The sequence below is a fragment of the Jaculus jaculus genome, chromosome 9, assembly GCF_020740685.1.
Source record: "Jaculus jaculus isolate mJacJac1 chromosome 9, mJacJac1.mat.Y.cur, whole genome shotgun sequence".
Lineage (NCBI taxonomy): Eukaryota > Metazoa > Chordata > Mammalia > Rodentia > Dipodidae > Jaculus > Jaculus jaculus.
In genome coordinates this window covers 81,188,253-81,204,526 of record NC_059110.1, presented here as the reverse complement: position 1 = coordinate 81,204,526, position 16,274 = coordinate 81,188,253, and the positions used below count along the sequence as shown (strand labels likewise).

The 16,274-nt window shown below is 48.4% G+C and overlaps 1 protein-coding gene across 6 annotated transcripts in view; it reads left to right on the top strand.

The window, feature by feature from the left end:
* Positions 1–15,393, top strand: part of Rap1gap2 (RAP1 GTPase activating protein 2) — a 277,672-nt gene extending 262,279 nt beyond the window's left edge. For 5 of the 6 annotated variants that reach the window (XM_045158300.1, XM_004667836.2, XM_045158299.1 and 2 more), the window contains 6 exons: positions 3,902–4,015; positions 4,264–4,381; positions 4,737–4,863; positions 9,418–9,494; positions 10,243–10,281; positions 11,138–15,393. In XM_045158300.1, coding sequence (XP_045014235.1) covers positions 3,902–4,015; positions 4,264–4,381; positions 4,737–4,863; positions 9,418–9,494; positions 10,243–10,251 — 445 coding nt within the window. In that variant the 3' untranslated portion in view covers positions 10,252–10,281; positions 11,138–15,393. Of the gene's footprint in view, positions 1–3,901; positions 4,016–4,263; positions 4,382–4,736; positions 4,864–9,417; positions 9,495–10,242; positions 10,282–11,137 lie in introns of those variants that run through there. The other variant, XR_006638906.1, reaches the window with a different exon arrangement.
* The last annotated feature ends 881 nt before the right edge of the window (positions 15,394–16,274 follow it).

Below are 16,274 nucleotides of genomic sequence, written 5' to 3'. Positions count from 1 at the left end.
CATGATTTTGAGCAGCCCATGTTATGGGCAAACTTGAATGGAGAGCAGGCTTATTTTTGAGTTGAGTGGGGTGGCAGGGAGTTTTAGAAGTGGGTTGGGATTTTTCCCTAGAATAGGGTTTACTTCCCTCTTTCTGTTCGTTTTGGGGTTTTAGGGTATATCATTGCATCAGGTGCATGATTGGAGCAGGTACTTTTCAAGGCTAGGAGGTACCATTATACTGAAGCAAGGACAGTCAGCCATTGTCTTTGTTGACTGTGTTGGCCTCAGACCTTTGTGAATGGATTTGTGTCTTTACTGTTTGGATAGTCAAATGATGTCCTTCTGCATAAGCCTTTAGCCAATATGTCTCTTTGTTCCCTGTGCCTATCTAGCCTACCTCAACACCCTCCTGCCTCAGGGATTTCCATCTCTTAAACTCAAGGGTTGACGAAGTTCGAAGGTCCATTTTCTATAACTACTTCTGGCTCATACTGGGCTGTTGACTCTGCCTACGTTAAAAAAATAAAAAAGGTCTGTGGCTGTCTGATCTGGGGAGTCATAAGCCCTGCAGGTGGCTCTGAAGGCAGATGGGCTAGCAACCTCACAGGACTGTCATTTTAGCTCATTACTATTTAAATTTGGAAGCTACAGATTTCATAAGAAGGTTAAAAATGTAGGAACTAAATGCAAGGAGCAGAATAATGGTTATCAGGTTTCTAAAAATGGTAGGAACCTGGTTAAGCTAGGCCAAGCAGTTTTTACTGCTACCCAAATTGTGTTTGGGTTTTGGCAATGTTACCTTAAAAAGAATCCAGGCATTTTATCCTTGAGCAAGAAGAATCCTTATAAGCCACAGGGCAGAGTGTAGGAAGGAATTTAGCCAGAGACAAGCCACAAGGTATTCATGCTTTGATGTGACCTTTGAACAGCACAGGTGCCTTGATGCAGTCTCTACCGCAGGGCTCAGGGCCCAAGCAAGACCTCGTCTCCATTTTGTAGTCAGCTCTTTAGAGGTCCTGGTTCTAGAGAGCCTCAACATAGCAACCCTGAGGTAGACCATGAAAAGGTAGTTCATGCAGTTGAAAATATACTTGAATATATATCAAAATAGCATCCTGGCAATATGCTAAGAAGCGTTGAAGGATACATTTCTAGAAGAGTTAGTGGAACTGGGATTCTGGACTTCCAAAGTTGATCTTTAGCTTTTTTTTTTTTTTTTTTGAGGCAAGCCCAACAGGCTGGTTCTTTTTTTTAATGCTAGAGAGAAAGAGAGAGAGAAGGAATTGGTGCGCCAAGGTCTCCAGCCACTGCAACTGAACTCCAGATGCATGTGCCACTTGTGTGCATGTGTGACCTTACACACTTGTGTCACTTTGTGCAGCTGGTTTATGTGGGACCTGGAGAGTTGAACATGGGTCCTTAGGCTTTGCAGGCAAGCTTCCTTAATCACTAAGGTATCTCTCCAGCCTGATATTTAGCATTTTATTTTTTTGAGGTAGGGTTTCACTCTAGCTCAGGCTGATCTGGAATTCACTATGCAGTCTCAGGGTGGTCTTGAGCTCACTTGGTAATCCTCCTACCTCTGCCTCCTTAACGCTGAGATTATGTGCAATACCACACCCAGTGATCTTTAGCATTTTGGACCCAGACAGGAAACATTAGTTGGCTGTATTTATTCATTTATTCATTCATTCATTTATTTTTTATGAGAGAGAGAGAGAGAGAGAGAGAGGGAAAGAATGGCACACCAGGGTCTCCTGCCATTGCAAATGAACTCCAGATGCTTGCACCACATTGTGTGTCTGGCTTTACATGGGTACTGGGGAATTGAACCAGGCAGTCAGGCTTTGCAAGCAAGTGAGCATCTTTAGCTACTGAGCCATCTCTCCAACCTTGGTTGGGTTTTTGTTTTTCTTTGCTTCTGCTTTCACTATTCACTCAAATGCCCCTCCCCCTTGCTTCATTTCCCTACCTAATTGCTGGGATTGAACCTGGGATTTTGGACCTGCACTCTAGACAGGTGCTGTACCATGGCTGTATACCTCCAGCCCCCTCCTACGTAAGCTGCCAGACGGAGTTAATTGAATCTTTCCTTGAACGTCTAAAATGTGCTATGATCTTTTTAGTAAACTTGATATTACATCCACTTGATCTGTCCTTGCTGGTTATCTTTTAATACTTGAAGCAAGCCGGGCAAGCTTCTGCCACACAGTGCCCACCATGCCCGGTGCCCAGGTGTGCACTGCCAGAGAATCAGACTTGCCCCTAGGAGTGAGTGCATGGTCTTGCCAAGGACAGGAAGGCAGCTTCCCAGGCAGTTTGCTTGTAACTTGAGGCAAACTGATGACATGCAGGAAAGGGACAGAAGCAACTGCTCAGGGATGTGCAGAACCCCAGCATTCTTGGGCAGGTGGAAGCCAAGAGCTGGCGAAGACGACTGGGCAGGAGTAAGAAAAGAGGAATAAGAGGAGGAGGAGAGAGGGGAGGAGGAGGGGAAGAGACTGCCCAGAGAAGCACTCCTAATGCTAGGAGGTGAGACCATTTTGCTGGGTGTGCAGGCAAGTCCAGTGCAATGGGCCAGACCATGTGTTGGCTGATGATGAGGAAGTCACTAGCAGCCAATCAAAAGCTCATGGAGGCCATTTAACAGCTCTAGGATCACTGTGATCAAAAAGAGCAAGTAATGACAAATGTTAGAGAGGATGTGGTACATTGACCCATTGTGCATTTCTGGTAAAGATGTAAAATAGTGCATCTGCTTTGGAAAGCAGCCTGGAAGCCTTCTGAAAGCTAAGCAGAGAGTTCCGCAGGTCCTAGCAGCTCTCCCTACTCCTAGTGTAAGAGAATTGAAAACAGTTGTGTGTTACGAAGCTAGCTCAGTCAGTGCAGGTAGGTGATCACTGCAGCAGTATTTATGGTCGGCCAAAGAAACATTCAAATGCCTCCCATGTGATAACTAGTGAGGTAAAACTAAATGGACTATTATGTCACAACAAAAAGCTCTGAGGTACTGATGCTGGCCACAACACAGGTAAATTCGAAAATGTACTAGTGAGAGACTCTAGATACAAAGACCATATGTATTTTGCTAGATCCTATTGTTACAAAATGACCAGACTAGGCAAATCCATAGAGAGAAAATAGGTCAGTGGGTAGGGGTGGGCAGTGACTATGGATGGGGCTGTAGTTTCTTTCAGGAACCATAAAAATGTTCTAAAATTAGATTATGGTGGTGACTATACAATTCTGGGCATATTAAAAACCATTTAATTGTCTACTTTAAATAGAGAGTTGTATGACATGAGTATTATTTCTCAGCAATGCTGTTACTAAACTGAGGACAGAGCCATTATTTCTCCAGTAGTGGGCACAGGGTACCAGTACATGGTCCTTGCAAAACTACTGGATCCGGCTGAGAGTAACCTTTTGTTCCCTAGTGTCCTTGGCTGCCTTGTCACATGGATCCAGGGGTCTTGTATTATCATCTGTTTGTAGGCTGTTCCCAAGAGTCATACAGTAGGTGGCCCTCCAGCAACTCCCAGGAATCCATGGGAGTTTGGTTGATTACTACACAGATACCCTCTGTTCCCTGTGGGACCCTCTTGACCTATAGCTCTGCCCTTGTGAGATGGCCATTTTGAGTGACTTTAGGGGTAGACTTTGGCTCAAGGCCATCAAGCTAAGGCTCCTGTTTGGGGCTCTTGACCCTCATCTATGAATCTAGAATGGCCCTTACTATAAGGGGTAGAAACCCCTGTTGTTTGCTGCTGTCTCAGGGCTCAGGTAGGGAAGGGAGTGGTGGCTACATTCTGTGGGGAGCATTGGCCCCCACATTCAGAACTTTGTCTGCGTCCAGGGGTGTGCAAGGGCTGGTTTCTGGCTACAGAGTCTCACTCTTCCTTCACTCCCTTCCCTTCAGTGACAGTACCTCCAGCACCCCAAAGACCCCAGATGGCGGACATTCTTCCCAGGAGATAAAATCGGAGACCTCATCCAATCCCAGCTCTCCAGAAATCTGTACCAACAAAGAAAAGTAAGAGATTCAGGGATTGGGAGAGGCTGTCTGAAACCATGTGGAGTCTTGGCTCATGTGCTGTGTTGCCAGGCAAGCTGAGAGTGATGGCTTTTCTGTTAACTCTCTGGAACATAAGGCCAGAAGGGGTGCAAGGGGCCATAGGCCAGCTCGGATCTCTGCTGGGTCTGCCCAGCTTTCGGTCTGAGGGCTGAGATGGGTCTCAGTGCTGGTGACCAGGGCTTGTCTCGCTTCTGCTTCCCCTGTAGGCCCTTCACGAAGTTGAAGGAGAACGGCCGCGCCAACATCTCGCGCTCCTCCTCCAGCACCAGCAGCTTCAGCAGCACGGCAGGGGAGGGCGAAGCCGTGGAGGAGGGGGACAGCGGGGTAAGGTCCTGCCCCACCTGGAGGTGGCATTCTGGGGCATAGCTGCTCACACTCTATGCTTTCAAATAGTGCCATGGGTGGTGGGGTCTCTCAGACTGTATAACAGCAGTAGGAGAAGGAGGATAGGGTCAGACTGGATGGCATCACTGCTCAGGGGCACACTGGCTCGGGAGGGGAAGGCCCAGATGCCCTTTCTGGAGAGGTAGAGGCTGCAGCCAGGACTGGAAGAGCAGGCCCTAGTTGGGTAAGAGGCAGGGGCTGCTCTAGGCCTGCATGAGCCATCCCAGATTGCTGCGAGCTGCTGAGGGCACACTGGTCTTGTTCACCCAACCTCTCACCCTGTCTCTCTCCCCAGAGCAGCCAGCCATCCACAACTTCACCCTTCAAGCAGGAGGTGTTCGTCTATAGCCCCTCTCCAAGCAGCGAGAACCCCGGCCTGGGAGCTGCTGCCACCCCTATCATCATGAGCCGGAGTCCCACAGGTCAGTGTCATGTGCAGACATACATGGTATAGTTTGGAGGACAGGGATGTGCCTTTTCCACTGTCCATGGACCATGCACCCCAGGTGTACCGAACTGGCCAGCTTCCACTTCTCCAAGATGCTAAGGCCTTCAGCTCTGATAACTCTCTGCCCATCCATCTTAAAAAGATTTTCTGGGCTGGGGAGATGGTTAGTGGCTAAGAATTCTTGCTGCACAAGCATGTAGACCTGCACCCACATAAACAGCCATGATCTGATGGAGATTACACAGTGGAGGAATTGGGATTGTATGAGTAGAAAGCCAAGTATTCTTTGCTTACCTGTTGCGTTGCCCCATCACTGCCCCATCCCCACTTGGGGCCCTTCTGTCACAGTAGATTGATCACACAGGGCTAAGAGGGAAACAGAATGGAAGGCAGGAGGAATGAGAGACTGTGTTATGGACCTGCATGGGGTTTGGTGCAGCAGAGTCATCTCATATGAGGTGTGAGAGAGGTGAGAGGTTGCACTGACCACAGGTGGGCTGCCAGGAAACCCTGGTGAGGGACCCTGGCATTGTCCTTGTCAGTGGTGAAAGCCATTGAGGACTCTGAAGTAGGGACGCGCCACCTTGTGGAAGGAAAGACCATTTGGCAGCTGCATGCTGAGTGTAGAAAGGATCGGTCCTGGCTAGCAGGGACACAGTGAGATAAGCCAGGTAGGAAAGGACGCTACGAGGCAGAATTCACTGTGATTGGTCTTAGGGGACTCAGGGAGAGCAGCAATCTAGGCCTTTCTGGTTTCTGGGATCCTCAAAGCTGGGCAGAGTTAGAGGTACCTGTCTGGGGAGGAGAGGGTCCAGCCACATGGCCATCTAAGTAGTTCTGTGTGGTAGATGCTGTTTACCCAGTGGGCACTGTGGGTGCCTAGGAACTGAAGTCCTGCTCCCACTCTGAAGAGGACAGCACAGCACCGGGCAAGCACAGGGCTTGGGAGGCTGCTTCTAAATGCTGGGTCTGCCACTCATGATGTGACACTGGGTGAACTACTGAGCCTTCCCATGCATGCCTCAGTTTCTCTCGGCCAAAAATGAAAGGAAAGGAATGGTAGCTTTGACCTCATAGGTTGGTCGTATGAAGATTTCATGAGCTTATGCTGCAAGTGTGTGTTAAGTGACTGCAGCAAAACAATGGTGTGATCAGTGGCTCTCATCTGGGAATAATCTTGCTTCTTGGGGTATCTCTGGAGAGTTTTTATTTTCACAGTTGTGTTGTGGGGGCTTCCTACTGGTAGAGATGTTGCTAAACCATGTCAAAAGGAAGTAAATAGAAGATGATATAGGGGATACTATAGTCAAAAGCAAGTAACCCTTTGTGGTAGACTTCCAAGTTAATGGAGCAATTCTTGCCTTCCTCTCATTCAGCCGCCTGTGGTTGGGCAGTTCTGGAGTTGGGTTCTAAACCTCAGCTGTGACATTGATGAGACCACCTCTCTGAGCCACGGTTTCCTCATCTGTAAAATTATATAGACATACACATTAAAAATATGATTACAGGGCTGGAGAGATGGCTTAGCGGTTAAGCACTTGCCTGTGAAGCCTAAGGACCCCGGTTCGAGGCTCGGTTCCCCAGGTCCCACGTTAGCCAAATGCACAAGGGGGCGCACGTGTCTGGAGTTCATTTGCAGAGGCTGGAAGCCCTGGCGCGCCCATTCTCTCTCTCTCTCCCTCTATCTATCTTTCTCTCTGTGTCTGTCGCTCTCAAATAAATAAATAAAAAAATTTTAAAAATATGATTACATATTGATGGAATGAATAGAAGACTATGTCACCAAAACTATCTCCTACATGGCATCAAATGGATATCAAAATAAGACGGCTGCTGTCCAGGGCGGGGCTTAGGTGAAGGGAGGCATAGGGAGTATCTGCTGCTTGCTGAAGGTCATCCAAGGAGGAAGGGAACATGTAATAGGTATGGAAACTTGCCCAGTGCTTATGGCGGCACACCCCTGTCCTCCAGGGTCATATTTAATCCAATGGACTGCTTATTTTCTTTTCCTTTAAAAATATTATTTATTTATATACAAAGAGATAGGAAGAGGGGGAGAGAGAGAGAGAGGGAGAAGAAGAAGAGGAGAAGGAGGAGAAGGAGGAGGAGGAAGAAGAAAAAATAATAATGAATGGGCACACCAGGGACTCCTGCCACTGCAGACTAACTCCAGACACATTTGTCACCTTGTTCATTTGACATTTACATGGGTATTAGAGAACTGAATCCTGCTTGTCAGCCTTTGCAAGCAAGTGCTTTTAACCACTGAGCCATCTCCCCAGCCCTGCAATGGGTAGTCTTTACCCTTAGTCCCATGTGCACTATGCTGTTCCTGCTGGCTGCCCCACCAAGTTTGGGGAGAGGCAGGTTAAGAGGCAAGAGATAGCCTGGGAAGGCTTGATGGAGTCTTCCATAATCTCAGAATCTCAGAAGTCTTCTCATAATCTCTGATTTTGGTCATTTCATGAAATTTGGGGCTCAGAAAGTGATTAGCTGAGTCATTCAGAGAAGGCCTTGTAGCATGCATGTTTCTGTGCACACACACGTGTTTTTACCAATATGATAGATCTGAAGGACGCAGTTTACAAATAATAATATAATAGCACAATTCTTTACTGAAAATCCCACATGTACAACTGATTCTCACAGAACACTGTTTTTTCACTTTGAACTCAGGCTGTGGGGCTTTGCAAGAAAGTGCCTTTAACTGTTGAGTCATTTCTCCAGCCTAGAACAATTTTACTATTATTTGATCTAACTTTTGTGACTATAGCCAGCTTAATGCTAAGGATGACAAACCAATGTAGTTCAAGTGCTGGAAGAATAGTCCCTGTTTTTGTGCTGCTAGTTGCATTGTAATGGCTGTAGATACAACACATTTTCAAGATACAATATTATTTTCTGTATTAATTTCAACATTACAAACCAGTTCCTGACTTGCAACATCACAGCTGATCTCAAAGTACCACTGTGACATCTCTGAACTTGGATTTGAGAAGAGCTGCGTGGTTTACCACCTTAATGTGTGTGTGTATAATGCGGTGTGGCATATACCTGTGGTGTATGCGTGTATATGTGCCCATGCTGCACCCCATGGACTTTCCTGGGGCAGCATGTGCTCATGTTCAGTGGTCAGAAGGGAAAGTTGGGTGTCCCACTCGATTGCTCTTCTGCTGATCTTATTTGAGCCAGAGTTTGTTTATCCCCTTCCTTCCATTTATTTGAGAGAGAAAGAGAGGCAGAGAGGCTTACATGGGTCCTGGAGAACTGAACCTGGGTCCTTTGGCTTTGCAGGCAAGCACCTTAACTGCAAAGCCATCTCTCTAGCCCAAGCCAGAGTTTCTTATTGGTCCCCAGGCTTGCTGGTGTGTGTGTGTGTGAGAGAGATGGGGCGGGGGGGAAGAGTGTGTCATGATGATTCTCTGGTCTCTGCTCCCCACTTCACATAGCACTAGGGTTACAGTTGTATGTGGCCATGCCCAGCTGTTTATGTGGGTCCTGGGGATTGAACTTAAGTGGCCTCTCAGGCCTCATGTACCACAGGAAGTGTTATTAACTGCTGAGCCATCTCTGGAGCCCTTTAGTGTATTTTTTAAGGTTTAGAGAGATTTTATTAGATTAACAGAATGGAAAGAGGAGAAAGCCCAGTACAGAGACCCAAATTAGAGTCATTTATAGGTTCTGAATGGTGGCTGATTAACCTCTTAATGTTTTTGTTTTCAAAGGTAGGGTCTCACTTCAGCCCAAGCTGGTGTAGAATTCACTATGTCATCTCAGGCTGGCCTTGAATTTACAATGACCCTTCTACTTCTGCCTCCCTGCTGGTATTTTTGACCTAAGGATACAATAGGTGCAAGAGTACAGATAATGTTAAAACAACGAGGAAATGGTATATATTGAATACTATCTTTATTGAATATAGCAGTTAACTTCTAATCTTACGTAATTAATTTTTTTTGAAGCAGGGTCTCTCTGTACAGTCCAGGCTGACCTGGAACTCACTGTAATCCAGGCTGGACTCAAACTCACAGTGATCCTCCTACCCTAGCCTCCTATGTGCTGGGCATTAAAGGAGTGTACCACACCTGACACTATAATTTTTTTTTAAATTTTTTATTTATTTATTTGAGAGCAACAGACATAGAGAGAAAGACAGATAGAGGGAGAGAGAGAGAATGGGCGCGCCAGGGCTTCCAGCCTCTGCAAACGAACTCCAGACGCGTGCGCCCCCTTGTGCATCTGGCTAACGTGGGACCTGGGGAACCGAGCCTCGAACTGGGGTCCTTAGGCTTCACAGGAAAGCGCTTAACCACTAAGCCATCTCTCCAGCCCTATAATTTAATTTTTAAAGTGGTCTGTGTTTAACAAGTGACTCCAGACATTTCTCAAAATTTGAGTGTTGGTTCTGGTGTTTGGCTGCTGCTTAGTGAGCATGCCTTGAGGAGAGCTGGGGACCCTTTTCCTTTGCCTTCCCCTTCAAATCCCTATTAGAACGATCCTGCAGCTCCACTCCTTTTTCTTTTCTTAGATGCCAAGAGCAGAAACTCCCCGCGGTCAAACCTGAAATTCCGCTTTGATAAGCTCAGCCATGCCAGCTCCAGTGCGGTAAGGATTCTGTGGGGACAGTTGAGGACCAGCCCCATGAGCCCAGTAGCCAACATTCCAGGACCCTCCAAAGCTAGTCTTCTTTCCTATGGCCTGATGGAGAGTGCATCTGAGACATTGCATGAGGGTCTCTGAGGAAGGGGCTGAAGGAATGCTCTGGTCCGACCTAGGCAAGATGCTGTCTGTCCCCAGTGGTGCAGGCACCAGCCACCCAGCCACCTTTGCCACATACCCCTTCTGTATTAGAGCTGTACCTATGGTGCATTGTTACCCAGAAGTGAGTTTTTAAAAATATTTTATTTATTTATTTGAGAGAGAGAGTGTGAATGGGCATGCTAGGACCTCCAGCCACTGTAAATGAACTCCAAATGTATGTGCCCCTTGTGCATCTGACTTACATGGGTCCTGGAGAGTCAAACTGGGATCCTTTGACTTTACAGGCAAATGAGTAACCTCTAAGCCATCTCTCTTCCGCTCCCCAAAATATTATTTATTTATTTACTTATTTGAGGAAGAGAGTCAGATAGAGAAAGAAAGAATGGGTGCACCAAGACCTCCAGCTGCTGGAAACGAACTCCAGATGCATGTGCCGCTTGGTGCATCTGGCAGAAGTAAGTTTTGATGTGGCTGGGACCCAAGTCTCTTCTTGAGACCAGATTGCTGAGGGCCAAATGTATAGAAGCTGCAGGCAGAGGGGGAGTTAACAGTCTGGTTTTAAAAAATTCTTCTACGGATGTTTCTTGTACAGGGTCACTAATGTGAAAGAAGAGCCCTTCCCCAGTCCAAGGTAAGTGAGTGAGTGAGCGTCCTTCAGTGGCCATGAGTGGGACTGTTCTCCTAAGGTCAGGGTGCTCATGCCTTATAACTGGAGAATGGCCAGAGAGACGTTGTCAGCTGGGGAAGTCATATAGTAGCCTCCCTGAATCCTTGATAATGGTGTCTGCAAGGGGCAGGGAGAGGGGCTGAGGAGGTTTGGGGTAGAGTTGCACAGTGGGATTAAGGCAGACCCACATACTGGATAGAACTAGTTCCCATACACAGAAGGGGTGGTCACCCAGAGCCCACTTCCTTCCCTGGAAGGAGGAATTCCTTAGTTCATCCCTTCATTCTCTGTTTGCCGGAAGCCTGGCCTGCTTTGTATCTGATAAAGGCTCCAGCTTGGAGTGTATCCTCCCTACATTCCACAAGATGCTCTTATCTAGCGAATGTTGTAAGGGACATTGTGAAGGGATACCGTGAGGGACAGCCCCAGGGAGGCCTTTTCACAGCTAGTGAAGTCACCAGAGACCTATTGGGACCTCCACCTTCTACCCACCTGAGGATTCCAGGAGTATGAGTGACACAAGAGAAAGGGTACAGTGGGGCCCATTTCATGTTCCATTTGCTCATGAAATAAACAAAAGAGAAAAAAGAGCCATCTGTGATGGCTTCAGATGCTTCTGTTCACAGCACTGTGGTCATACCCGACTTCTGGGGCTGAAGTTGGCATCCTTGTATTTGACACCCTCTTTGTCCTGAGTATAGCCATGGGCAGGTGTGTTCTCCGCCCTGACTCCTTGGAGCCACACTGTCAGCATTTGCCCTCCCTCCCTCCTTCCCTTCCTCCAGTGCTCACTCGCTGTCTCCTTTCGTCTCTCCTTCAGGGAAGTCCTGATTCTGTCCTGAAGAAGGCTCCTATTCCAGCTGTTTGGGGGTGCCATCCACTACTCTGACCATTACAGGCCTGCTGTCTTACTGGCCACCTGTCTAGCAGACCAGCTGTCTGTCCGTGTCTCAACCCGGCCACAGCTCTGCTGGCTCCTTCAACAACAGACCCCACAAGCACTTCCCCATCTCGACAAGAGATCTCATGCCCAGAGGTGCCATTGCTCCTGACCTCCTGAAGTGACATCGGTCAGGAGCACCTGCCTTCTGTTTTGTCTCAAGAAAAAATCTGGACAAGGGGAAATCTTTGGGGGGGGGATGGAGCTCATCTAGAACCTGGGAATTTGTCCCAGAAGTGGAGGGGTGTGATGAGATGGGCAGCAGAGGTGAAAGCAGAATGTGTGGCAGGTTCTGTGTTCTGTGGGTCACAGTGCAGTGCCTTCCTAGACTTGACAGAAGTGTTGTCATCATTCAGACATATTCTGGTGATGGGAGGGCTGCTTTTCCTAGGGCTGAGATTCCCAGAGTCTTCAGGTCTCACCTGATAAAAACTGGCTCCATTGCCCTATACCTCTGGAGCTCCAAAATGTTTCTCTGCTTCAGTGATAAGCACTTCTGACCCCTGGCATGGGGGCTCTGTCTCTGCTAATAGGGTCTCTTGATGGGGCTCAGGCTGGTGGAAGCTCGGGGTCTGGCTGGGCATGTCTGAGCCTGGCTGCTTAACTTCTTAGACTGTACTCAGCATCTTTTGTCCTAATTTCACACAGGTTCCTAACTACCCTTGCTGTGGGAGAAGCCCTGGGCAGTCTTTCCCTCTGAGTGGATATTTTTTCCATGAAGGGGTGTGAAGCCAGGATTACAAAGAGTTCAGGGAGAGCAAAGGACCTACGTGAGGGCTTTTGTTGGCTGAGTTAACTCAGGATTCAGGGGCTTGTCTGGGATCCGGTCCTGCACTGTTGTGGAGTTTTAAGAATGACAGTTAGTCCAACCCATCCTTTAGGTAAGAGGGGACAGGTGCAGTGGAGGGTCACTTGGCAGGTTCTCAGCAGGCCAATGAGTGGGGGTTTATGGGGACAAAATGTAATATCCTTTCACAGTTTATGTCCCTTGCATCTTCAAGGAGCCCTGTACTGCTGGGGCCTGCTTCTAGTCACTGTGCCCTTAGACCATGTCCCAGGCTGTCCCCCAGTCTTGCCCCTCTTTCCTGGTCTTTAGGCTGTTGTACATCTATAAGTCTCTTGCAAGCCTAACCCACGTGGCTGTGCTTGAGTCCCTGCACACTGCCACCTGGGGCAGCTCATCCTGAGGAGCCGCCCTTCTGGCTTCTTCCCCGCCCATGTCTGTAGGGTGTTTCTGCTGCCATGTGCAGGGTGGAGCGCCCTGCACAGGACACCCTCGAAGGTCCTGCAGCTTTCAGTGCACGTGGGCCTTGGCATGGGGCTGCTGTGGTGACCGTGGCCAGGCTGCTGCCTTAATGAGCAGACGGCAAGATTTCTGAATGCTTTATCTGTATAGGGACCTATTCCCATGCCAAAGCACAGAAATATGACACAGTGTTTTGGACTGATATTGTAACTCTTTCCCTATTTCTTTTACCATCTGAACAAAATCTGTGTCCTTTGTTCTCCACTCACTTGTTGGGTTCTATTTGCAGCCAGGGGATGGGGCCTTCTTCCCTACCCCCATTTGAGAAACGTGCTTACAGAGTACTATCTGGTAAAATTTGTTCTCATTAGAAGGTCAACAGAATATCTGTTTGGCTTTTATTAAAAGTCAGTGTAGCGGCGCCCACTGCCGGAAGGAGGCCCACGGATTCTGGCAGCATTCTGTGGGTGGCTTTCTGAAAGAACTTGAAAGGTCAAACTGTGTTTTCTTTGAAAACTATGGCAGGGTTCTGGCTCCCCTCTCTTGGTAGCTCAAGTTGACAGTTGCTTTGTGGTTGTGTTCTGTTGCGTTGTGACCTGGAGTCCTCTGGAGCGTCGAGGCTGTTCCCATGCTGTCATATTTGGGAACCTCATACCCCCTTCCCCCACTGCTCTGGATACTTCTACAGCTCTGCCTCCTGGATGGGGTTTGCCCCGTCTCTGGGCCAGTGGATAGGAAGGATAGCTGTGTTCAGATGAACTGAGAGGCACGGAGCTGGGGTGTGATCTCCATCTTTGGTTTGCTGTTGTGGTGTGCTAGGCAAGATCTGATCTTTCACCCTGCCTGTCTAGCAAGTGCATTCTACGGCTTCCAGGGTGGGCATTGACAGCCCACCACAGGTTCTGAGCTAGGAGGGTGGAGGAGAACAAAGGTGGGCCCAGTCCTTTGGGCCATGGGCAGTAGCTCAGGGTTCTGGGTGGCTGTTTTCCCCACTCTGTGATCCAAAATGTCTTTCCTTTCATGGCTGTACCCAGTCTTTGGCGCTCGGACTTTCTGAAGCCCCCCTCAGCTCTATAGCTGGTGTTGTGTGCATCATGCCCTTGTTGCTATTTAGGGCACTTCCATGGTGCCCACTTGGTCACATCTCTGGCTCTGGGCACTATTTGACCGACTGAAGGAACCGTACTTTGCAAGGCTGTAGGGCACCCTGATGCTGCCAGCTCTGCTGATGCTTAAAAACAGATGCAGAGATGCTCAATATAGAAGGTCCTAGCAGTTTATGTCTGTGCCAATGAATGTCAAGTGGTCTTTTTTGGAAACTGTCCCTGGTTCAGCTTTATGGCAGCCTCTGGTTACTCAAATCTCATGGTCCCTTTTAGCACATCATGCAATGTGCCTGACGCCACACAGCCACCCTAGTGGCCACGCTGTTTCTAGAGTCCACAGCTTGATGCCTTTCCTTTGTACCTACTGTACTGTACTGCTGATGGAGGAAGAGGGTGCATTCCTGGGCCTGGATTGTGGGGGAACAGGTTGACTGGGGGCCCCACCCTCGGGGAGGTACCAAGGGTGGCAGGTGCTGGCAGGGCCTCAGCCTGTGCCGTTTTTCATCAGAAGGAATCTTGGTCAGTGAGGGCCTGGGGGCTTGGGGTGCAGCTTGAGCAGAGAAAATGGCAGGAGAGGGATTCCAGCCAAATGTTCCTCAGTGGCCTCAGTTCAGTCTGGAATGGGCTGGGGCCTGGGCAAGAATGCAGCTACCCCAGGCTTCTGTGTTCTAAATTAAGACAGAAAGTAGTGAAAGGAAACTTCTTTTCTCACAGATTATCTTCTCTTCCCCCTCGCTTTTTGTGGTGATGGGGGTGAACCCAGGGCCTCGCTCATGCTAAGCAAGTGTTCTGCCACTGCTCAGCTGTACCCCAGCCTCTCCAGTTCTTAAAATAGAAGTTAATAAAAACCCAGTCTCAAGCGGTAAGACAGGACACACTTCATTTTCTTACCATCACCCTTTAAGGTGCCAATTCAAACACTACCTTTGGTCATTTGTTTCTTAGTCTGTAAAGACAGCACTGTTGTGGGGAATGTGGTCAGGAATCAAGTAGGTCTCAGCTCCTGGGTGGGCCGGGACCAGGCCGTCAGTCATGCTCTGAACCCAGGTTCCTCCTCCAGCCTTCAGCTACTGCTTTCCTCAGGCGGGGGTGCAGTTAGCAAGGCTGTCCCTGAGCCTGGAAGGGGGCCTCTGAGGCATTCTTCTACCAGTGGCTGGTGTCTTTCACCATGAGCCCCTTGCCCACTCCACTGTCATGTCCCTCTCCTTCCAGCTGGTCTGTGTGCCCACTTGGGAGGAATAAGACAAACCTGGCCAGGGCCAAAGGGTAGCAGAGCCCTGTCTCATGAGAGGCTTCTAGGCAGTGGCTCTGGCCTGGGCCTTACCAGCCCTGAGGAGAGGATATTTGGCTGGAAGACTCGAATTCAATTGCCATTGTCTTTGGTTTTGTGACATTTCTGCTTGGAAGGGTGAAATCCCCCTTCCCGCTCCTTAGCACTTGTGCCAACTCTCCCTCGTCGTGGGTGTCACCCTTTGACCCTCCAGCTCGGGGAGTGCTGATGTCTCCTCGTGAAGAGATGCCTGTGTGGTAGAACCTAAGACATGTAGCTTGGAAATGACCCTTCCCCTGTGACGATGATTTTTCTTTCCTTCCTCTTAGTGAGGAAGCGATTTGTAGATCCTGATTGCCTATGTCATGTAAATAGTGTACATTTAATTTATTGCTATGGTAGCATATTGTATTTGTTAATGTATAAAACAAATTCTAAAAGGTTGACAAATGTATATTTTGTTGCTTAAATGTGTCTTTGCAGAAATTGACAATAAAATAACATATTTTGTGTCCATCAGTGTTCAGACGTTTTTGCCTGGAATGCCATCACCTTTCAGCTCATGGACATTGTGAGCTGGCAGGCCCGTGCTGCAGAGGAATGCCCGCAAACACAGGGCACGCTTCAGACATCTCCCAGCTGCCTCAGTGTATCACGTGTGCTGTGGGCCCCACCCAGTGCTACTTTGGCTTGAAGAGTATTTAAAAGAATTAGAAAAGTCATCCATCCATCTAACCATAACTTTAAAAAAGTAGTTTCTACTTCTTTAAAAGAAATCAGATGTGTGTAGATGCACATGTGTGTTTGGGTTTCCACACACATGTGCTGTGCATGTGGAAGCCACAGGTGAATATTGGGTGTCTTCTCAGTCACTCTCCACCTTGATTTGTGAGACAGAGACTCTGTCATTGAACCCAGAGCTCAGTGGTTTAGCTAGTCTAGCTGGCCAGCATGCCCTGGGATCCTCCTATCTCTGCCTCCTGAGCTGTGGGATTACAGGTGTGCACTATGATACTCAGCTTTAATGTAGGTGTTGGAATCCAAACTCAGGTCCTCATGCTTGCCCAGCAAGCACTTTCCTGACTAAGCCATCTCCCCAGCCCCCTCACTTTAACTGTGACGGGTACAGTGTTTCTTTGCTAAGGGATGGTTTGACCTCCTACCAATACCTTGTCATCCTGTGCAGACACTAGTCCATAAATGATGCATTTAGGAGGGCTAGAGCCTTTGAGGCTGAGTGGGGAGGGAACTGGCAAACTCCCCCATGATAGAAGGGTTTTGCAATTAGTTTCCTGTTGTTGGCAGAACACACCTAATCAAGAGCAGCTTGTGGGAGGAAAGGGTTTATTTATTTGGTGTTTCAAGGTACGGTGTCACTCTAGCCCAGGCTGACCT